Source organism: Balaenoptera borealis (genome assembly GCF_965194805.1).
Source record: "Balaenoptera borealis genome assembly, chromosome: 7".
Lineage (NCBI taxonomy): Eukaryota > Metazoa > Chordata > Mammalia > Artiodactyla > Balaenopteridae > Balaenoptera > Balaenoptera borealis.
Window position 1 is genome coordinate 80,537,782 of NC_138864.1, and position 24,169 is coordinate 80,561,950.

Below are 24,169 nucleotides of genomic sequence, written 5' to 3' on the forward strand. Positions count from 1 at the left end.
CTTAGCATTGTCAGAGCAAACCTGATCTCCCGGTACAACTGTAAAGATCTGGGGGAGAAGGCCGCTGGGAAGATCTGATTTACAACCGCTCTGCAGATAAACGTTAAGGTCTGAAAACAAAATTAAAAGATGACATCATGTCTTGGCTCAGCAATCCTCAAGCAGTTTGAGTTAGAAACTTCTCAATAGCCATCGCAACCCCTAAGAGGCAAATACTTAGCACACACCAAATCACCGAGTGGTACTCAAATTTTCCTTTTCCTTTTCCTGTACATATAGACCCCCTAGAAAATCAGCCACTCATCTCCCCCTAGAGCCCGAGAGGCTACGACAGGTATCTAACACACACAGGCTAACAGCTTCCTACCAATTTCCATACTAATTACAGTTTCAAGGTGAAACCACACAAGGTTACGACAGTTTTTAAATTCTTGCAAACTATAAACTGTCGTCGGCTTCTCCAAGCTGAGTACATAGCACAGGTTCCAACTCTTTAAGAAAGCCGGGGTTTGACCACTTGTCCTCACCATCCTCCACCATGGAATATGACTTCCAGGCTGGAGGTTGTAAACAAGTCACAGAGGGTAACACCTGGCATCTTCTGCCTAGTCCCCCAACCAACCAATACCTCACCTGCCTGGGCAGGCATCCAAGTGTGCAGGCACAGGCGCGCATGCGTGCGCGCGCACACACACACACACACACACACACACACACACACACACAGCCTCTGTGATGGCCTGAATTGTATAGGAGAGGGGGGCAAGAATTAGAGTGAATCCACTACCACATGCTCAGCCCCAGATCAATGAATAAGTGTAAAACCAGTCAAACCATACCCCAAATGGCTTTACGACTTAATTCCACATCTTTCTCTACTTTATGAATTGGGCCAAGTTGCACTTTGTATTCACTGAGGTGCTATCACTAAACTTAACAAGAATCTCAGCCTAGAATTTAAGTTGGCATCAGAACAAAAAGAGAAGCTTTTCTTCTCTGTTAAAGGAGGGTATAGTCTGACCAAACACCTCCTGGTGAAAACATAAAAATCAGTTAAACTGGGCACATGTAGACCAATTAAGCTAAATGCCCAAATTTGGAAAATGGCTAATTAAAAAGTTATTGATAGCTCTAATAAATGTCTTTCTCTTGATTACCCAGCACCTTTACAGGTTATGGATGAACTGTGGACTTTTCAAACATGGAAAAAGAGACAGGAACAAGCACAAGGAGTTCTCAAAGTATGATAGGAAAAACATACCTGAGTCTTACAATCCAATCATCTGATAACATTTTCAAAATTGGCTTTGGAGGCTAAGTGACTTATTTTGGTAGAAAACTGGACTGTTGAAGGATAGAGATGAATATTTTTCACCTCTAAAAGATGACTTGATAAATAGCACCTTAAAATCATCAAAATCTCTTTACCACACATTTTCAAGGAAGCCACAGTGAATAAAACATTAGTCTTGAGATTTATACTATATTCACTGTTAGGTATCATGTATTGTAATGTGTTCACTATGTGATTGAAAAAGAAATGTAAACTCAGCGGAATGAAAAAGATAGACTTGGCTTTAATTGAAAAAGACAAACTAAGTGAATAATGAGTATATAAAAACTAGCCTATGCCACTTTTATCACCCATATATGACACTTAATCTTAAATTTATGAGAGACAACTGAACTGTGTTTCAAATCACCAGAGGCTTTTCCCACTCTGATGTTTCTGTCTTCTTTCTAGTAATACTTTAATGCTGATTAAGTAGAGCTAAGCTCATTAGGAAATTTTTTATATACTTCTCTTTTTTTAGAATATTTAGATTTCTTTTTTAAAAGAAAACCAGTGATAATTTGGATTGGGTAACTATAAAATTGTGCATACTAGCATATTATCAAGAGCTTTATTTAGTAATCTGAGATGAAAATACTTTAAAAGGAAAGTCATAAAAAAAACCAAGAGAGCCAAAGATCCTCTCCCAAGAAAAAACAGAATATTGTATGCTTAACATAGGCAAATAATTTTCCTAACATCACATCTTAAGTCATCATGTTATTTGACCCATACAAGAAACTATAACTTTCTGGTCCCTTGATTTACAAACATATATTCCTATTTCTAGAAGAGAAAAATCTTAGAGGTGTCATGGACTGATTTCACTGTAAGATCAAAGGTTCTCATATCAAATTTAAACTCATTAGTTATTACTGCCAAAATGGGGCAGGCTTGTTCTTGCTCTATAGGAAAATCCAGGTGCTAAAGAAGTAGGTGACTATTGGTGACTCAGTAGGTGGCACTCTTCCCTTTACATACTCAGCCAATGCCCCAGAAGGAAGTTATGAGACACTAGATACACCATAAATGATTCTCATAAGAAAAATAAAACCGGAATGTTGACCAAATTATAAATGGAACTCTGGAAGGGTGGAAATCAAACCACACTATTGCATTGAAAAAAATTCTACCTCTATCTCAACTGAATTCCGTTCTTTACCTAGTGTCTCTAAAGGGATTATCAATTATGTGTGAAGGTTTTTAAAAATGTCCTGAAAATTCTCAATAGAGGAAAATGCAATATTTCTAATCAAGACTGCCAAGTGAACAAAATCTCAGGGTCACTTTGCAGACACCACTCTGTTTATTGTTTGTTTGGTTTGGGTTTGATTTTTCAGAGTATACTAACAACCATCATTTTCTTCAACACTGGTTTCATTTTCTAACCCAATGAAAAGAAACTAACATTTTCTTACAGCTTTCCTTTTTAAATATGTTGTCTAAAACAAATGAATGAGAATATCTAACTGCAAACCACCAAGAGTCCAGTATTCAAAGGGCGATTAAACAAATCAAGGGGATTGGGGGTGGGGGGTGGCGAGCAGTGGTTCTAATTCCTCTCACTTTCTTGCCTGCCTGGAGGAAAAACTCACATAAATCAAGATTATTCTTGCTGTTCATCCCAGTCAAAATATTTGGATGTGGGAGAAGATTAAATGGACAAGATTTGGGATAATCCTTTGATTCTAATTATCCCAGCTAAACCTGTTCTTCCATTGTGGTGAAAAAAAATTAAAGGTTGCCTGTAGTGCATATGGCAGTCCCCAATTTACTTTTAACAACAAAAATCTGTAAACCTTTTTCTATTCATGGGACAAGAAAATAATTCAACACTTTTATAAAAAGTATAGGCTATCAATATTTAATATACTGATTCCACAGAAATAAAAATAACTAATGGTCAAACTATATAGCCACTTCTTCAAGAGCATCATTAAATGTGAGGTAAGAATGATAACCTCTATGGATTTTTGCATTTCTAAAGAACTTTTTTTAAAGGGAAGGAATCAGAAGGAGGGGGGAACAAATATTGAAAAGGAAGCCTAAAATAGATATAATCAGAGGAAAAAATAAAGAGAAGAGAATACTAAATTGATAAGAATACATTTGAGCACCTACCTCTATCAAGCAGTTGAAACGTCAAACATTTAACACATATGGCATAATGATTTGGATAAAGGGAACACGGAACGCAATGGGAAATGTCCAAAACATTTTTTTTATAGGCATTATCTTTTGACTTTATATTCTTTTTTTCTGAAGGGATTTTAATGCCTGAAAAGTTTAGTTCCTTATCTTCTCTACCCTGGAATTCTAGCATAGCGCCATGCATTCTAAGAGTGCTCAACTGTTAACTACAACCACCACTGCCAATATCTCCTAATTACTTTCAAAGAAAGAACTAGGTAAGCCAGCAATATCTTTAAAATTCAAACCAATGTCAACTCTTCCTCTATAGTTTTAATAATTTTAAATCTAACCATGTCCTATTACCCAAACACTTGAATAATGCAAATGATCATGCACAATCCAACAGAATTTTTTGGATAAAAACATGTGAAAAAAAATTGCTCAGAGCACTTATTCTTGAAACCTTGCCTACCTCAAAAAAAGATTTTAATTAAAGTCAACCATAAAATGTTAACCATTTTCTTTGAATGATTAGTTTAAAAAGAAAACTGAAAAACACTGGTTCACTTGTTTCATTTCTTTACAATTTATCTCATATATATTTCCTCATAGCCATACCTCTTGAAAATATCCTCTGAAAATAAAGTATAAGTCAAATTTGTAATCAACAAAATTTTAATGTTTTATTATTTGTTTTTAATACTTCATGTGTTTTAATATGTGATTTGCTTTAATAATGTGAAATACTGAAAATGTCAATAAAATGATTTTTAAAACACTGATTTCAGACATTATGTAAGTATTATTATCTGATTAAAGAGAGAGAGGTGGCTAAAGTATATAGGAAGTTAGCAATGGCAGATAATTTAAATATTATTTAATTCTGAGCTTTCAATTAAATTACGCAAATAAGGGCTACATGAAGTATTTGTAATCTATGGGGATCAGAGAATAAAGAGTCTCATAACCCATATATCATACTATCTGCAAATGTATGACTATGGATCCAGATAGCAAACTGTCTACTGTGGAGCTGTCAAGCTTCAAAAGCATGTACCCAGAGGTCTACACTTTACATCTTAAACTCAAAAATTCACACCTAGAATATCCTGGAAGTGGTGACATCTACTTTTAGAGTTATGATAAACAGTTCTCTGACCTGGTGACTAAGATAATATTCTAAGCAAGGAATTCCAGCATAGTAACAACAAAAATGTTAACTGTAGTAAAACAAAATCAGCACTCACTTGAAACTCTCATAGAATGGAATAAAAGCTGCCTTCACTCAGCCCCTACAGTTCTTTCAATATTTCCCTTAGTGGTACCCATTAATGACAACAAGCATTTCTTAGAGTGAAACACTGTCCCACCACAAATGCATTCATCACACTGCAATCATGTTCACATAAACATGTCTGCATTCATACACTATTGGTTTTATCTTCTCTATCACATTCAAAATGCTAACCACCAAAACAGTGTAACAGCATATAAGATTTGGTCTCACAGTGCTCTAAAAGTAACTTACTACTTAAAATGTCACATTTTAAACACTGCTTTAAGAGTTAAAATAAGCAAATCGTAGCACAGGCATTAAGAGAAACTCTTTTAATCCAGTTATTCATGACCAATGTTGAAGGATACTAAAGAAACAACTAAAGAAAAGTAAAAATTTTTAATCAAAGTTCAGTATTCAGAATTCTGATGTACACACGACAAAGTGAATAATGGGAAGAATTCCAGAGCATCAGGATAGGTAAGATTTGTGCTACCCTAAAACAGATGTATTGTCTTTTCTACCTTGTGCAGAAATACAAATTTTTTAACAGCCCTTAGTGAAAATACACATCTCCATATCAAGTATATTAATGAACTAATAGTGGATTCATAACAGCCTTGAAGAATGCATCTTTAATTCCTAATTTCCTATAAATGGTAATTTAAAACTGAAAAGGGGAAGATGAGGGTGCAAAGATGAAGTACTGTATTTTAATCGTGTGACACAGGAAGTTGGACTTTAACACATCCTTCCTTTTTTGTTTTAACATGTTACTCAGGCTGAAGACAAGTGGCCATTTGAAAGTCAGGCTCTTTTCGAAGGTCTCAAATATGGGTGGACTGAATGTTCAAGAAAAATGGGAGTTTTCGAAATGACAAACCCTTTGGTCCCATAACCCCAAACTCCTAACCCCTGTAGCTCAGAAATCTTTCTCCTCCATCGGCCAGGCAACCGAAAACTACTTCTTTGACTTCTCTCTCCCTCTCTCCCTCCCTGCCTCTCTCTCTCTCCCTTTCTCCCTCCCTCTCTCTCTCTCTCTCACACACACACACACACACACACACACACACACGGCGTCTTCACGACACATACAGAATTGTCCTGATCGCGTTAGTGTAGCCAAGAAGGGCTTCCCCACCATTCTCGCACCAAATTTCAACACACACGCCCACTCCCATTCTCAGACCCCACTTCCCCACTCCCAGTCCCGCTCCCACTGGGCAGGAGGCGTAGGGAGAGCGGAGAGGGAGGGGAGAGACTCCGAACGCTTCTGTCCCCACCGGCTCGCCGTCCCCGCGCCCCCGCCCCCGCCGCGTTACCCGCCCCCTTCCCGCTTTTTACCTGCCAACAGGTTCCTAATTTCCTCGGGGAGGGGGTAGGGAGAGGAGGTGCTGCTGGGGTTGGGCATGTTAGGGAGCGCGGGGCGTGCGGGGAAAGGACCTGCGCTGAAAGGGGACCCGACCGGCTGGGGTTGCGGCTGCGACCTAGACTCGGGCTAGCAGTCCCGGTAAGGACAGCGGGGCTACGAGTCCGGACACTGCCGGGCCGAGGCTCACAACAAGGAAGTCACTGAAGCCCCAGCTGCGGCTGCTGGACTCTCGGCCCAGCCCCGCCCGGCAATTCGGGGCGGGGCGGTGGGCGGGGAGGAGGCCCGAAGGGCCAGAGGGGCCTTAACTGCGCATGTGTAACCCTCGGTTTTCCACGCCTCCGAAAAAGAGCCCCTGGGTAGGCCACACCCACCGCTACGTAGGGGCGCGGGAGGGGGAGCGGCTGGTGGGAAGGGAGTGGACTGCGGCTGCATCACCTGATCCAGCGCCTGAGGTGCCTTGCGGCCATTTTTGTCACTGGTACCCCCGCAACTGCTGACCATTTCTCCACGGTCCCGGAAAATAAGGTATCCGTAGTGCCTCCAAGTTTTCCGATTGAGAGACTTTCTGGACCTTAATCAGCCCCGCCAAGGTGTAACACCTCGCCCAGTACCCCACATGGAATTTTCGACCCCCCTAAACTACTATGGCCTTCTTTGTCCGATTGCATGATGGCAACAAAGTCTCAACTTCAGCCAGTGCTCCTTCAGAAGCCAGTCTGGAGCTGCTCCAGAGAGCGCTCTGATTGGCTCTTAACACTACTTTTCTACCTAATTTAGATTTTTGGGGTGACTGATTTCCCCCACTCCGAAGAGCAGGGAGGTCTAGTTTCAAACACAAAGCTAAGTAGACACAGATACCACTGTCTACCTATAAGAATCAAAAAGAAAATTGCTGGTGAGTAGTAGAATGGAATTATAAAATCTGTTCACTCCAACGTGATCATTTAATCAACACATACTTATTGTCTCCTATCTCCAAATCTTCTTACAGGTTTTCTCTAAAAGATACGTTCTGGTGCTTTTAAAGGGGGGTGTGTGTGTGTGTGTGTGAAAGAAAATAAATAAATAAATAAACACACTTTTTTTTTCTTCAGATAGGAACCGCCATGGCAAAGGTCTTTCCTAGATGCCACTTGTATTTTGAAGATTTTATTGCAGCTCCAATAACAATGTAAATTGTTTATTCCTCTACCCTCCAACTCTCACTAGATCAATGCTCCTTAAACTTTAGTTTGCTAGAAGCACATTGAGAACCTATTAACAATGCAGATTCTAAAGTCCCACTCCCAGAAATTCTGATTCTGTCTGTTTAGGATGGGACTTTACTGATTGCGTTTTAAACAAGCCCTATAGGTGATTCCTTCTAGCTCCTGTATGGCACAAAATTTGTCATAACTTTCATCCCCACCTGGAACCCCAAACATGACACAGAGCAATGGCTCCATTAATATTTCACACCAAAAAATCTTAGACAGTAATAGTAAAAAATTAAGTAGTCAAATATAAGTCATTTTTGTATAATTCTCTAAGAAATACACCAAACACTAATTATAAAAGGAAAAATTAGAACATTTTGGAGTTCTCTCAAAACAAAACAAAAAAGACAAAAACTTTACAATTGAAGTAAAATGTGCAAAATAACAAAAAAGACACCCCAAAACAAACCTATTCCCTAAAATGGAATCTGAAATTCCTGCTCAGATTTAGAACTGTGATGAATTATAGAAAAATTGCTGAAAATCGGAATTCTTTTTGGTGGAGGTAAAAGTGAATAAAGAGTCATTTTACAAGGTAAGTCCTCCAACTTCAAATAATTGAGAATTATTATTCTTAAACTACAAAATTATCTTCCTAAAGAAGGAAGAAACTATTTTATGGACATACTATATTAGTGAGGATTCTTCCTCCCTTTACAGCTATCACATAAAATTCTTCATCTTGTCACACTTTTTATTAAACCAGGCCTCCAAATGTTCCTATCCATTGTTTCTTTCTGATAGAACTGACCAGATTTTTTTAAATTCTTAACGTCTCATTTATTTATTTACACTCCACTCATTCCACAAAGGAACTGAGGTGATTTACTCTTGTATCAAATAGACAGCTTTCTGCAGTGGATCAAATGGACACTGTCTCCACTGCTCATTATGACAAGTCATTCTTGTTAGTGAGAGACAGGAAACTATTAGGATTGCCTTAAAATATATAGCATCTAGGAGTCCAAATAAAAAAGGCAATAACAGAAAATGGACTCTTTGTATGAAACACATTTCCCCTATTTAGGAAACCATTCTCAGACACAGGTTCATGATGGATTTACTTGGGCAATGCTTTGTATACTCTATCATTTTTACTGTTTATTGTTAAAGTTACTGAAATTGATTGTAAGACACAAAGAGAAATAGAGAGAGGCTAGAAGAAATATATTCTTATTTCTGATTTCCAAATGTTTCCGTAACAAAAAGTAGGAAGGAAATCAAATCATACTTTACATTTTAAACTAGTCATATTAGGTAAAAAAGAATAATAAATGACACTTTAAATCTCAACCTGAGAGAGACAGCAGCTTCCCTACCATTATGCACAGACTAGATTCTGGAAAAATCTCATGATTTGACTTCTCAAAAGTAAATCCTTTAGTTCAAAGAAGATGTGTGTGTGTATACATATATATTTCCTTATTACTAAAGCTAACCTCCTTCCTTACATCTTTCAAAGTTAGCTTAGCTGAATAAGTATTTGCCCACAGGCTTAATTTTAAAAGAATCTGAACACTGAAGAAAAAACAAGACAGTGAGCTAAAACAATTTACTTTTCTCTACCTCTCTTATCTTTATTTGGCTTTCATAGGCATGTGGAAGAAAGATTATATTTATACTTAGGCACTGTATTAGTTATCTGTTGCTACATAACAAAACTTAGCTTAAAACAAACATTTAGTATCTCACACAGTTTCTGATGGTCAGGAATCCATGATCAGTTACGCTGGATGGCTCTGGCTCAGAGTCTCTCAGGTTACAGTCAAGCTATAGGCTGGGTTGCAGTCATCTAAAGACTCGACCATAGCTAGAGGATCAGCTTTGAAGAACGTTCACCCACAGTACTGTTGGCTGGAGCTCTCCATCCCCTTTGCTGTTGGCAAAAGGCATCAGTTCCTCACTACATGGACTTCGCAGGGCTGCTTGAGTGTCTTCTTAACATGGCAAGAGCAAGTGATCCAAAAGGTATCCAAAACCAAGACAGAAGCTGCAATGTCTTTATGACTTAATATCAGAAGAGGCATAATTTACTAATGCCATATTCTATCGGTCACACAAACCAAGCCTGGTATATAGAGGGAAGGGACTGCATAAGGCTGTGAACACCAGGAGGTAAGAATCACTGGAGCCATACTGGAAGCTGGCTATCATAGTCAGCCCTTTGGTTCCCAATGATTCACATCTATCCCAGTGCAAAATGCACCCATCCCCTCCCAAAGCTATGTGCAAAGTCTCATCCCATTATGGCATCAGCTCAAAGTCCAGAATCTCATCATCTAAATCAAGTCCAAGTGTGGATGATGCTTCTTAAATAAAGCTCCTCGAGTACAGTTCTCTCAATCTAAAGACCTATCAAGTAAAAAGACAAGTTATCTGCTCCCCATATAACATACAACAGTGGGACAGGCATAGGATAACCACTATAGACATTCCTGTTCAGAGAGGACAGGAACAATAAGAAGTATACAGAGATTACTGGTTCATAGCAATTCTGAAATCCAACTGGGAAAATGTCACAGGTTCTTTGATTAGGACAAAATTATACTCCCACCTGGAATAACTCCTCCACAGATCTCAGTTCTGCACTCTGAGTCATCCTTCCTTTTCTGTGAAAGGTAGTCTGTTTTCATTTGAATAGTTTTCTTGACCTGCTTCCTGCCAGTGGCCTTAGGGGATCAGAAGACCTCTTTTCATTTTGTACTGTCACTATCCCAGTTTCTATCAGGGTTCAATCAGAGAAGCAAAACCACTAGAATGGAAATAGAGATAGATAGATAATATAAAGGAATTTGTTACAGCTATTTGACCCTACACAATTGTGGAAGGTGGTTAAACTGTCTCTGTAAGGCTGTTATCTTTGCATCTGATGTTGGAGCTTGAAGTCCAACAGAGCAGAGTCAGGAAGGGAAGATGAAGGAGATTCATGACAAGCTGGAATGCAGAAGCATAGTTCATGAGGACAACATAAAACCCAAATTAGCTCTTGCTGCCTCTGACCTTGGTAGTACTTACGCCCTGCAGAAGCTGGGGTCCTTCACTGCAGAGTTAAACACACACTGGACTCATGATTCAGAGACCTGAAAGGAGGATCTAGCAAAAGATGGAGCAGTTGCAGGTCTGGCTGCTGCCTCAAGCCAATGAAATGAGCCAGAAGATAAGCAACAATATATGTGAGCTACAAAATGACTGCTGCTTCACTTCTGCAAATCTCACACAAGAATCTCTTTTGTGGCCCACCCTAACCGGAAATAGACAGAAAAAGGAATTCCAGGAAATATAGGTTGACAGATTGCAAAGCCACCAAGCATACACTTGTATTATAAGAGTGGATTAGATAAAGGAAGCAGTTGAAATTTTGCATTTATTTTGCAGCCTAATACATTTTTAAAACTTTTAAAACCTATTATGTCTTTTAAGTCATCTAGTAAGAGCTCTTTTCAAAGTTTTTAGAAATGAAGATGTGTTTTTACTTTCTAAATTTTTATCCCTTTCTTCATTTGAATATTCTAAGACTGGTAGGTATGAGGTTATCATTGTGTGGCAGTCAGCAGGAAAAAAATCATATTCTCACTGGAATTCTGGAATGTGAAGTCATTTACCCTTAAAAGATGTGGGGACTTCCCTGGCGGTCCAGTGGTTGAGGCTCTGCGCTTCCACTGCAGGGGGCACGGGTTCTATCCCTGGTCAGGGAACTAAGATCCTGCAAGCCGCGCGGCTCGGCCAAAAATAAAATAAAATAAAATATTTTTTTTAAAAAAGATGTGATACAGAACCCGACCTGTATCAACAGGTTCTGGTAGATATGGCTCACTAACTTGTCTTTTGAGTTTTTAGGTCATAGTTACTAATCCTATTAGTATAATTTATGAATTTAGCGAGATAAGGAAACTCATTCTCTTTTGCTTTCTGTCTCATTTGCATACACACAAACATATACTCAGGCATTTTGCTGCTCCAGTCAATCATTTCAAAATAAGAATAATAAGAATTTAATGTAGACTGGATTTGAGTTCTTAACAAAATGCTGTATATCTTTAGGGTTCTACAAATTAGGAATAAGGTAAGAGATCTATCCATCACATTTTGGGCTTGTCAGAGGCTACCGGGTTCTCTGCCCAGGTAACAGCTCTCTTCTCGATTTAACTGAAATTGGTTCCCCTATCCAGACTCTCAATACTCAGAGACCTTACCATTGTAAGGTCAGTCCTGATAATCTGACTCTGATCTTATATCCTAGTTCTAGTAACTGAGTTTCTCCTGCCTGGGTTCTGAGACCAAGCCTTTTACCTTGCCTACTTTTAGTAAAGGGACATATTTGTTTTGATTCCTTCTAGCCTTCTTGGACTATGGCTTCTGCCTTACTCTTGTAGTGTTGATTTATAGGCTGGTATTATATTCTAGGTGGATCTCCAGAGAAGAGATGGACCCAAATCTGTCTTGCCTTCTACTTATCAGGCTTGGTCCTCAGAGTATGGGCACTAGGAACATGCCAAGAAAATGCTTATTCTTTTTTAGTATATAAAATTGAAAACAGACCCTCTTCTCTCCTCTTTTACTCCTCTGTGGTTTGGTACGGTTACTCTGTGAGCAGGTACATAAAAAAGACAAGAACTTTTGATTCTCCCCCTTAATTCTCGTCATCAGAATCTCTACTTTCTACTCAGAGGCCTGAGTGAGTGACCTTGAAGATTCTATTTTATTCTTGGCTCATAATAGACTTAGGGAGAGTTATCTTCATGCTTAACCTGAGAGATAATATGCAAAGTCACTGGTGTACTTTAAGCATCCTCAGTTCACCCTATTCCCCAGGATGATCCTGACCTACACTTCCTGAAATTGTACTAATTAGAGACTTGGGAGAGTGGACAGATGACTCTCTCCCTCTGCACCTCAGTCTAGATTGGTTTGAGAAGTCAGGTCTTGTATAATACCTGGATTAAGCACAATGTGGTCTTGGATGAACGATAACTGAGACAGTATTTTGGAATTTAAAATATCCTGAGAGAGGGCAGGCTGCATGGACCTACCAAGGAATGGTTTCGGGACTAGCCATGTAAAGCAAGCAAGGTGTTCACGAGCATATTTCACGCTGTGTTCCCTCCAGTTTCCTTAGGGTACCTCTAGTCCCCGCAACAGCCTTACCAACATTTACTGAGAAGATAGTCTTCTAGAAGACTGAAACTGAAGAGCATAACTGCCTTATTATTTAAACTTTAATGGATTCACATTTGAGCTCTGATTGAACTAATCAGAGTTCAATCATTGACTCCCACATGAACTATTTACTCAATTTTCCCTACCCTTACCTATAATAATTATTTTTGTTACAGGAATTTATTTTTTGTTATGTATTGTAGTTATTAAAAACATGACTTTAGATGAAGCATAATTTTCTAATACATTTCTAGAAATCGTTTTATAGCTAAGTTGGCAGAGATTTTAGAACATTAAACAATTAGAAATAGGTCTAGGTTTCTTTCTATATGTAAAGACAAAATAGTACATTGTGCTCAGAGTCCTTCCGCTTATTATAGTACATCTATTCTCACTAGGCAATTTTAAAATACCAAGCTGTCTTCAGCAACAGAATTCAGTGGGTTTGTGCCTAATATATTCATGAAGGGCTTTGATGGATTTGGTAACCATAAGCAGCTGTTAACATTAAATTGCCATTTAATTTTTTTCAGTGACTTTCAAAGTTGTCAATATTAAACAGGAGTGTTTTGCAAATGATTACTTTAAGACCGATAAGAATAAAATTAAATAAAATTTAAAAGGCTCAAACAAATTCTCCCTTTTTTCTATAGTGTCCCTCTACTAGCAAATAAATAAAAAAATTTTTACAGAATTTTAAGCACTACCTTATATAGTTGCCAAGAATTTGCTTGTATATTACTATACTCAGATATTCTTCCATTCCTTTCCCACCTCCCCCCCCCCCATTTAATTTTTGTCCTTTTTTCATATATCTCAGCTTTGGTTGAAAAAAAAAAACTAACCTGGAAAACTACTGGGTAGGTCCACATAAGTATAAATGACCTTCACTATAGTGACAAAAAAATTAAGTACATTTTTCCTTATTCTCCTACAATCAGGTAAAGCTTGTGGAGTTTTGCTGTTGTTGTTTTAATTTTTCCAACTTTAATGAGATATAATTGACATATAACATTGGATAGGTTTAAAATGTACAATCTTATGATTTGATATATGTATATAATGCAAAATAGTTACCACAATAAGATTAGTTAACACATCGAGGCATGTGCTTCTTAATAATCTAGGCACACCAAAAAAGCAATTATTTATCTATCAGTAAAATAACCATAGGTGGAGAATAAGAACAGGAAAGAGGAAAGTCCAAGATCTCTACTGTAACAGTTAGCTATGGCCACAAAAATGAAGCATAAACTCTCTCAAAATTCACTAACTTAACAATAATTCTCAGAGATGTGTGGGGTGGCCAATGATCAGATGAAGGTTAACTAATCCAGGCTGGGCTCAGCTAGGACTATTCAGCTCTACTCCACTTGACTCTGACTTGGGCATGTTCTTGTCACGGCAATGATAGAGGTGCAAGAGAGCATGCCCAGTCACATTAGCACTTTTCAAGCCTTTGATTGCATCACAACTGCTAAAATCTCATTGGCCAAAGCAAGTAACATGGTCAATCCCAGAGCCAAGGGGTGGGGAAATACTCCTTAACCAAAAGAGGACAATGCAAAATTACTGCAAAGGATATGGATGTATAGTCCTATTTCTGGGGAAGAATGAAGAGTTGGAACAGTAATTCAGTCTACCACAATGCAGTAGGCCAAATAATGGCTGTCCACCAAAGATGTCCACATCCTAATCCTCAGAACCTGTAAATATGTTACCTTACATAGCAAAAGGTATTTTGTATAGGTGAATAAATTAAGGATCTTGATATAGGGAGATTATCCTGGATTATCCAGGTGGACCCAATATAATCTCAAGAGTCCTAATAAAAGGGAGGTAGGAGGGCCAGAGTAAGAGAAAGAAATGTGATGACAGAAGCATAGAGATTTTAAGACGCTTTGAAGATAGAGGGAGAGACCACAAACAAAGAATGCAGGTGGCCTCTAGAAGCTAGAATAGGCAAGGAAAAGGATTCTCCCCTGGAGCCTCTAGAAGGAACACAGCCCTGCTGACACCTTCATTTTAGCCTAGTGAAAGCCATTTCGGACTTCTGACTTCCAGAACTGTAAGATAATACATTTGTGTTATTTCAAGCCCCTAAGTTTGTGGTAATTTGTTACAGCAGCAATTGGAAACTAATATACACCTACAAAATCTATTATCTGAATAAGAGATTTCTAAATAATCAATAGAACCAGCATACGTAATCTTACTACCAACTAAATATCATTTTAGTAAATAAAGCTATTTGTAGAAAATACACGAATGCTTATGACTTCAGTCTCCTTATTGTTGTATATAACTGTTAAACAGTTCTTCATACATCAAACACATATTCCTTCAACAAAAACTACTGAGACCATCATTCCTAAATTCCAGGCTTGAATAATGAATGCAGTTTGACAACATCATATTTACAAAGGCAATAACTATGCCAGTCCAGCCTTGATGAACCTCCCTGAGTTTCTTTCCAACTTCAAATTCATGCCAGTCTGCCTTCCAACCTGCTTTTGAGATCTCACCATCCACTCACTAAACTTTTTCCAATGCAGTACTCATAGTCATTCCCTTACTGAGACTCTGAGGTCAGAGGGCACTATTTCATTTATTATTGGTCTAGAAATCTCTAAAGTTCTCCCTGATTGCCAAAATGGCTTCATTTTTTCCTTATTTATACTTAGAATAAAATTTCTGTAGGTGAGGTTTCAACTTCATTGTCCAAGATGGCATCATCTATGTTCCCGGCAGGAAGATGGAGGAGTGTCAAAGGAGAGTGACAAAAGGCATGTACTAGCCTTTTCTTTAGGAAGGTTCTCAAGCTGCCACAGGACAGTTCCATTTACATCTCACTGGCCAGAACTTAGTTACATGGCGACACTAGCTCAAAGGGGTCTGGAAAGTATTTATTCAGGGTGACCTCATGCTCAGCTCAGAATTCTGTTAGTCTGGAAGAAGCTATTAGGAAATAACTAGCAGTCTGCCACAGATGTTGCCTATGTTTCTTTTTGCTGAATAACAGCAGAACAAAGTCTATGTCAGCACTAAGCTTTGAAATCCTAGAAAATATTTAAAAAAAAAAAAACTTTTAGGGAATAGCTCTACTTTCTGTTTGACACATGCTGCTAGCACCTTTGCTCATCTCCCCTGATTGAATGTTCTTGTGTGTTAAAGTCTAGTACCTTGTTTCTCCATTTTGGTTTGATAAAACCTTTCTTCACAAATTTAATTGTGGCATTTTCTGAACTTGAAAGATTAGCAATCTGTTTCAAGCTCCAGATAATGGGAAAGTTAATCTACACCTGTTTTCTTTTTTTTTCATATTTGCCAGGAGGCCCAGAAATGGGTTGGCAATATTTTTAAAAACTAAGTAGTAATTGTTACTACTGCATTTTCTTAGAGGGGCTTACATGTAGAATCCACTCTCTGTTAGCTAAAAGCAGAGCATTAGCTGATCAACTGACTAACCAAGGCAAATGTATTAATCATAAATTTAACTGCAGTTGAATGGAACCTTCACATTTACTTTGCATTTTGAATGTATTATGCAAAATGATTGGATGAAAGTGCTTGTTTATAAAAAAAATACTCTATTCTATTCTATTCTATTTATTTATTTATTTATTGGCCACACCACACAGCTTACAGGATCTCAGTTCCCCGACCAGGGATTGAACCAGGGCTACGGCAGTGAAAGCCCGGAATCCAAACCACTAGGCCACCAGGGAACTCCCCCCAAAATACTTTATTTTAAAATAGAAAAAAAGTTATAAAGTTTTTTATATGAAAATTTAATTCAGTGCTCACTGATGAAGGAAGATTTAGGCCTTTAGCATACTCAAAGTTAAAGCAGAATTTTTCAGCATGAAGTATTTTCAGAGAACAAAATTGAAGCAGAGATTTAAACATTTCATTACTGCCATATTGCTAAGGCTGGTCCTTTCTTGGGTTGGTTTTAATTTTTCTTTTTTTTCCCTCTCCCCCTCAAGATTTTCCAAAAATTCCTGTAATAGTAGATACTTTCGGAAGGTTATTTATCACTGCACTAATGAAGATTTGGAAGTAGTTTTTGCTCTGATTCTCCTTGTTGCTCTCCCTGACATTAGCAGTTAGAGTGCAACTTGAAGAAATCTGAGAAGGAAAGACACAGACATTTGAGAATTTCTTAAAAGTGCTTTTAGGCTGACCAGAAGCATTTTTATTTGAACTTTCATATCCTATGCTCAGAATACAGAATATGATAGTCTATGTTGAAGCTGTTATCATGGGACACTGAGCCATTAATATGTTACCATTCTAAAATAAAAATTAATACTGAAATATGTAACTGGTTGGTCTCCAACTGCTCTAAGGAATAAAGACAAACTTTAATGATTCACTTCCCTTTAAGCATTCCTTCTTTAAAAATAGCACAGTATTCTTTATTTTAAATTATTTAGTTAAAAATGATAATGTAACACTTTCTCATGCAAAAAAAAGTATCAAACTGGTATAAAGTGAAAAGTAAAAGTGCCTTTCCCTTTCCCTAATATTATTACTCTGAATTTTAGTAGGGATTTCCAAAATGCCTTCTAAAAGGTTTGTACTAATTTACATTCCAGTATTCCTTAAACATAGTTATAACCAAATATACTTAATAACTCTTTGTTCATTTGCTCAGAGCCTTTCCATATTTACTGGTTATTAATCTAATTCAGTTTCACAGCCTTCCTATGAGATCAAGATATTAATCTTCCAATTTTATAAATCAAAAAACAAAAATAAAGAGACTTTAAGTTGCTCAACAGTAACTCCGTGTTGTGCTACGAACTGAACTTAAACTTCCTACCTTGTGGTAATATTATCTACCCACTGACTCTCAAGCTATTGGGGAAAGAAAAAAAGTAAAGCCTACAGAAAATTATTTTTAAATGTTTGAATATTGAGAACGTGGTAAGCATCAAATATCAGCCAACTATTCTGGTCACCTAATTTTTTCTCTGACTTAGAGTAAAAGTCATATGACCAATTTGGTATCCTTTCTATATATGTGTCAATTGGGACTCATTAGCCTACAGTTATGAAGACTAATAAAAGTATTCACTAATAAAAGGCATATCACACTGGAAAAAATGCAGTTCCTATATCTTAGCGATTCTAGGAAAAGCTTTATCTTTAGTTTCACATCTCATCACAAAATCTCTGTGGTACCTGGGTAGCCACTTTCTCTAGTTGTGCGTTATTACTTGAGAGACAAAAAAGCAACTGTGGTGCAGAGCAGTTCTGACTCTGGAAATCTCAGTCCTGAACTCAAGTGTAACAGTCACTCTATAGAGTATCCAAAAACTAGTTGAAGCTTATATGAGAATTAAAGTTACTTCTCTGCTCTACCATAAAAATCTGATGGCCAGAACTGTCTCTCCTAATGTCCCTTCGGCTGTCAAATCAAATTGGACCCATAGTTCTCACTCAAGGGTTTTAAAAGAGGCTTTTTCCTGGCTGCTGTTACCACTTATGTTCACAGTTGGCCTTCACAAGAGTGACTTAGGACAGGAATTTATAGTACAGGGACACATTTGAGTAAGAAAAATGGATGTCCTCTTTGCTGGACTAAATAATGACCCTGTTCTAGTAATAGCTTTAGAACTAGGTTGTCAGATTCCCATTAAATTTAATTTTCTAGGTCTAAACCTACAGGACTGGAATTGTCTTTATTCAACTGATGTTCATAGTTTTCTGCAAGGCTGTCTCTGGATGAGAAGTGAAAATGTTAGGTAAACATATCGAAGGCTAAAAATAAATCTGGTTGTTTTGGGAATATTCAGGTAACAAATTCAAATTCACTTTGAAACTGAAAGTTTGACGTCATGTAGGCAAAACCTCTATATCCTATTAATATGTAAGTAACAAGAAAAAGACTGAATTTAGAGGCTGAGCTCTCATACCAATTTTGTTTACCCTATGAAATTTCATTTCTCATTAACAGCTCTGTATTCTCTCATTTTGATGCCTCTCAATCTCTGTTATTAAATCCTAATGGTTTCTGCAGAATTGGATTGGGCTGGATTCAAGGTATCTAATGCAGATTTGGCTTTTTTGTTTGTTTGTTTAATTGTACATTTGGATGAGAAGTAGCTTTCCTGGTAGAACTTGGAATAAAGTCAGAATAGACTGATGTGTGGATGAGCAGATGGGAATCTGACCTTGTCCAGATGAGCTAAAAAAACAAAACAAAAAGAAACAAAACAGTACCCTGATATCTAGCCTCCCCGTCTTTATTTTCAGCTTTAACCCTGTCCTGTATGGCTTTGGATAGAAACAGAGCAAGTCTGGAATTTCAGCTCTGTCGATTTATGGAGGAACTTGGGCAAGCTATTTACCCTGAGTACCAGTTTACTTGTCTGAAAGATAGGAATGAGATGATTGTTGTAGGAATTACAGATTATATTTGTATGTCTGGCACACAACAGGTATTCAGTACAGGTATACCTCACTTTATTGCACTTTGCTATATTGCACTTCACAGGTAGTGGGTTTTTTACAAATTGAAGGTTTGTAGCAATCCTACAACGAGCCAAGTCTGTCAGGACCATTTTTCCAACAGCATTTGCTCACTTTGTGTCTCTGTATCACATTTTGGTAATTCTCACAATAGTTCAAACCTTTTCATTACTATTATATTTGTTATGGTGATCTGTGATCAGTGACCTTTGATGTTACTATTGCAAAAAGATTTTAACTTGCTGAAGGCTCAGATGATGGTTAACATTTTTTAGCAATAAAGTATTTTTAAATTAATGTATATACATTGGTTTTTAAGACATAATGATATTGCACACTTAATAGAGAGCATAATGTAAACATAACTTTTATATGCCCCGGGGAACCAAAAAATTCATGTCACTCACTTTATCATGGTGGTCTGGAACTGAACCCGCAATATCTCCAAGGTATGCCTGTAAATAGTAACTGTGGAACTAGTCAGAAAATAATTAAACATTATCACGCTGCCAGCTGAGACATGAGACATTTTTATCACCAGTCCCTCCTATTAAACTTTTACAAGTGGTCTGGAACCACAGAAACATGCAGAACTAAAGTTCATGAGAAGAAGAAACTGGGAAGTTCATTCATCCATTCAACAAATATAAGCAAAGAGGAGGATGCAAAGATGTCAGTCTATAAGGTAAGTGGCATACATACATCACCATATTGCACAGCAGAACAAGATATATGCCACATGATAAATTGAGTTAAAGTGCTATGGATCTTTGATAAACATAATATTTCTTCCAGCTCAATTATGAGAAAATATTACAGGATTCCCTTGCTATGCAAGAGTAGAGTGTTCCTATGAAACCTTTCCTAAGCCACAGTCATGTAAAGCAAAGAAGCAATTACCTTAGGACACATCTTGCTAATGGAGGCACAAAATAAATTGAGATAAAGCACAGATGTTCACAGACACAGTTGAAAGCTAGGGTGGCCTGATGCTGAGTGTGGTTCCTGGGGAACTCTCACTGCCTGGGGTGTGCACTGCCTCTATAACAGCTGACTACGAAACACATGCTTTAACACTATTTTTGCTTTTTGCCTTGTTTTGGTAAAAAGCGAAAATCCTCTTTGGATTTCTTTCAGTTAGCTAATAAAACAGGTACTAATGTAAGTCTTTCATAAAAACAAAGTGCCATAAAGTGAACTTTCAAAATGTAGGGGATACCTGTATATGTAAAAGGTAAGCTTAAGCAGAGTGTTAATGGGTAAATAGGCAAAGTGTGTTTATGATATCATGACTAATTCAATTTGACTAAAGCATGGAGTGAATAAAAGAGGAAAGTGTGAGATAAGACAAAAAAAGTAGATTTGGACCATATACTGTAAAGGCATTAGAAGACCAGGCAAAGGAATTTGAGATTTTTTAGTAAAGGGATAATATTACTGATATGATAATAGCTTTACTAAGAGACAGTTCATTTGGAAGCTTTGTGAAAGAGAGTGCAGGGAAGAAATACCAAACTCAGCTAGGAGACTCCACAATGACACAGATGAAAGATTGTAATGTGCTGATTTAAGGTAAGAAGAGTGGAATAGAGGGAAAGGAGTGGATTCAAGAGTTGGGGCAACTAGAATGTACAAAGATTAGCAAATATGCTGTTAATTAGTAAAGAAAGGAGGGCAATATGATACAGGTATTTCTTGTTCCTTATTTTTGTTATCACTGTAAAAATGTATGTTGTCTGATTCTGCCTTTATTTTCATTAAAATAATGACTATTTTTAGCTTTATGTTAATTAAGTGCTTAATAAATGTGAGATGTTTATTATGGTGACAACTAGGATGATTATCTCATTAGGAATTAAAATAAAACTTACTCTTATGTTTGACTTCTCTGGTTTATTCTTCCTAAGAGTACTGGACTTCTTTCATTCCTAGAAGATGGTTCTCAGTCCTGGCTACTCATTAGAATCCCCTGAAGAACATTTTTGAAATTCTAATATCTGGACTCCAGCCCTGGACAAATGAATCAGAATCTCTGGGAACTGGACTCGGGCATCAGTATTTTCAATTTTAATCTCCCCAGTGATTCCAATGTGCAGCTGAAGTTGACCTTGCACTCCTGATCTTGAACAAGATATACTGCAATCTCTAAAAAACACACTTGCTCACATTGCTCTCTGTCCAGTCATTGTAAAGTTCATCAGGTGCACACATGGTGGTTCATTCCCGAGTCTCAGCTGAGGGGCAGTTCCCCAGAGTTCCTTGATGTTCAGTATTCCTTGCTGGCCTCTCCCCACTCCACACCACTCCACCTCAGAAAAGTGAATAATCCCAGTTCCTATGGGAAGTACAGATATGAGAAAAATCAACCTGAAGTTAATGTAGACACCACTGGTAGCAGAGAGCAAAGACAGAAAGAACATGGATCCTTGGTGAATTGAATTATTATATCAATCAATCCAGAATCCTAATCTACCACCGGACTTCGGGTTATATGAACCAAGAAATTTTACATATCATTTAAGCCACTTTGAGTTGGGGTTTCTGCTACAGGCAAGAGTATCATATTATATTATCAGCCCTTTATGCTCTTACAATAAATGATTTTAGATCTTAACTGTTGATATCAGACTTCAGAAATGACAAAGTGCCAACCTGAAATGTAACATCTTTTATAGGGTAGCCAGCAACAATATTCGTGCCTTAGTGACATAAACACTTGGGCTGTAAGTACTGCACAGCTGTGAAAACCTGGACTTTGAAATCTTACACATTTTCCAGCTGTATCCTGACCATTTGACTGTGTTCTTTTGTTTTAGCAGCATAAAGTACATCATGTGAAATTTCCTTATAGTGTTATTTCAATGAACTTTCAAAGAAGAAAATAATTCCAAATTCTAGGCTCTGAATATGCCCTTGAAATGTTATCACACCTATAATATTACCAGAAACTACTTTTATCTATTAAACTTTATGTGTTGAAAATACACTGAAAATCTATTTCTTCAAAAGACGCTTCTTATGATACAGAAGAGTGTGAAAAAAAGAGGGAAAATATATTTATATTTGCTTATATACACATCAGGAAACTCTGTAGGGAAGAAAAGTATGAACAATGATTCATTACAAGGGGGTAGAGGGACTGGACAGATGGGAATGTTTGGGGGAGACATCACTATATGCGTTTTTATACTCTTTGGTCTTTGAAATAATGTGATTATATTACCTATATACAATATTAATTAAAATATCACTCTAACAAAAATAAATTTAATTTTAAAACTCTAAAATATATTTTTACCAGAAATACTACCAAATTAATTGATTATTCTACCATCAAGAACTCACCAACATGAGGGGCTTCCCTGGTGGCACAGTGGTTGAGAGTCTGCCTGCTAATGCAGGGGACACGGGTTCGAGCCCTGGTCTGGGAAGATCCCACATGCCGCGGAGCAACTAGGCCCGTGAGCCACAACTACTGAGCCTGCGCATCTGGAGTCTGTGCTCCGCAACAAGAGAGGCCGCAATAGTGAGAGGCCCGCTCACCGTGATGAAGAGTGGCCCCCGGTCGCCACAACTAGAGAAAGTCCTCGCACAGAAACGAGGACCCAACATAGCCAAAAATAAATAAATAAATAAAATGAGGAATCAATTTTAAAAAAAAAAAAAAAAGAACTCACCAACATGAGAAACTCTATCATCTCCACTCAATGCCATATTAGACTGTTAGCTAAAACAATACTAAATGAGAAATTTGAAAGCTTTTTTGTGAAATGCTCTTCTTAGTGTTCCATTTCTTTTAGGACACCCAAAACTCTAAGCAAGCTCACAAATGTCCTGAAACCACACAGAGAAAACACTGAATGTCCAAGACGGGGTAAAGCAATTCGAGTAAAGGGAGAGGAGACATGGTTAAAGATAACAGAGGGAGGCTTGGCACTGGGTTGGCACTCCAGCCCAGAACATCTGAAGAATGAGCACAATATACACATTTTACAACTAACAACTAGATGTCTTACAAATGGCACATGAGTATTGATTGGTTACAGCTCATTAAAGTTTGTTTGCATCATTGTCCTCCAACTCACCCCACCTGCCATCGCAAACCAGATCTTGTTCTTGACTTTCCCATCTCTAGGGATAGACAATGGAGTCCAATCCTAAGAACAATAATTATAATGCCAGCTAACATTTATTGTTTATTCTACTTATCTCCTACCAAGTATACATTTCAGGCTCAAGCTAAGCATTTAAGAGACTCTCAAAGACCAAACCAGATTCATCAAAAAATCAACAACTAGGTTACTAATAAACCAAATTTTAAAAAATGTATCCCTTGAATGGATTTGTAAATTATAGTACAGCAACACTTTATAATGGTATAAAGCTGCTAAAAATAACTATGACAACTATGTTAAAACAGAGAAGAATATGTAACATATAGGATTAAATCTGAAAAAGCAGAATGTCAAATGGTATGTAAATTCATTACAGTTATGTTAAAATGTGCATGTGGATGAGTCTCGGAAGATAATATACAAGTTTTAAGATAGTTGTATTTAAAAAGTTGGATGACGGGGCTTCCCTGGTGGCGCAGTGGTTGAGAGTCTGCCTGCCAATGCAGGGGACACGGGTTCGAGCCCTGGTCTGAGAAGATGCCACATGCCGCAGAGCAACTAAGCCCGTGCACCACAACTACTGAGCCTGCGCATCTGGAGCAACTAAGCCCGTGCACCACAACTACTGAGCCTGCGCATCTGGAGCCTGTGCTCCGCAACGGGAGAGGCCGCGACAGTGAGAGGCCCGCGTACCGTGATGAAGAGTGGCCCCCGCTCGCCACAACTGGAGAAAGCCCTCGCACAGAAACGAAGACCCAACACAGCCAAAAATAAATAAATTAATTAATTAAAAACAAAAATTCTATGAGAACAACAACAACAACAACATGTTGGATGACAAGTGGGATTTTTTTCCTTTTCTCAAAATTTCTTTCAATCTTATCGCTACCCCATGCATGATTTTAACCTACTGTATATTAGTCAGCATACAGATCACATGCATAACACAATCCAACATACTGGCAAATTAAAAAAGATTGCAGTTTATTTCTCTCTCATATTACAGTCCAAATATAAGCCATGCAGAGCTGATACAGTGGTTCTAAA

The 24,169-nt window shown here is 37.7% G+C and overlaps 1 protein-coding gene across 4 annotated transcripts in view; it reads right to left on the minus strand.

Moving 5' to 3' along the window:
• The window catches only part of SKAP2 (src kinase associated phosphoprotein 2), a 253,461-nt gene that overhangs the window by 146,595 nt on the left and 82,697 nt on the right, over positions 1–24,169 (minus strand). Inside the window, exon 1 of one of the 4 annotated variants that reach the window (XM_082398008.1) lies at positions 6,087–6,370. The exons of the other annotated variants lie outside the window; for them this stretch is intronic. Coding sequence (XP_082254134.1) covers positions 6,087–6,153 — 67 coding nt within the window. The 5' untranslated portion in view covers positions 6,154–6,370. Of the gene's footprint in view, positions 1–6,086; positions 6,371–24,169 lie in introns of those variants that run through there. 4 annotated transcript variants of the gene reach the window in all.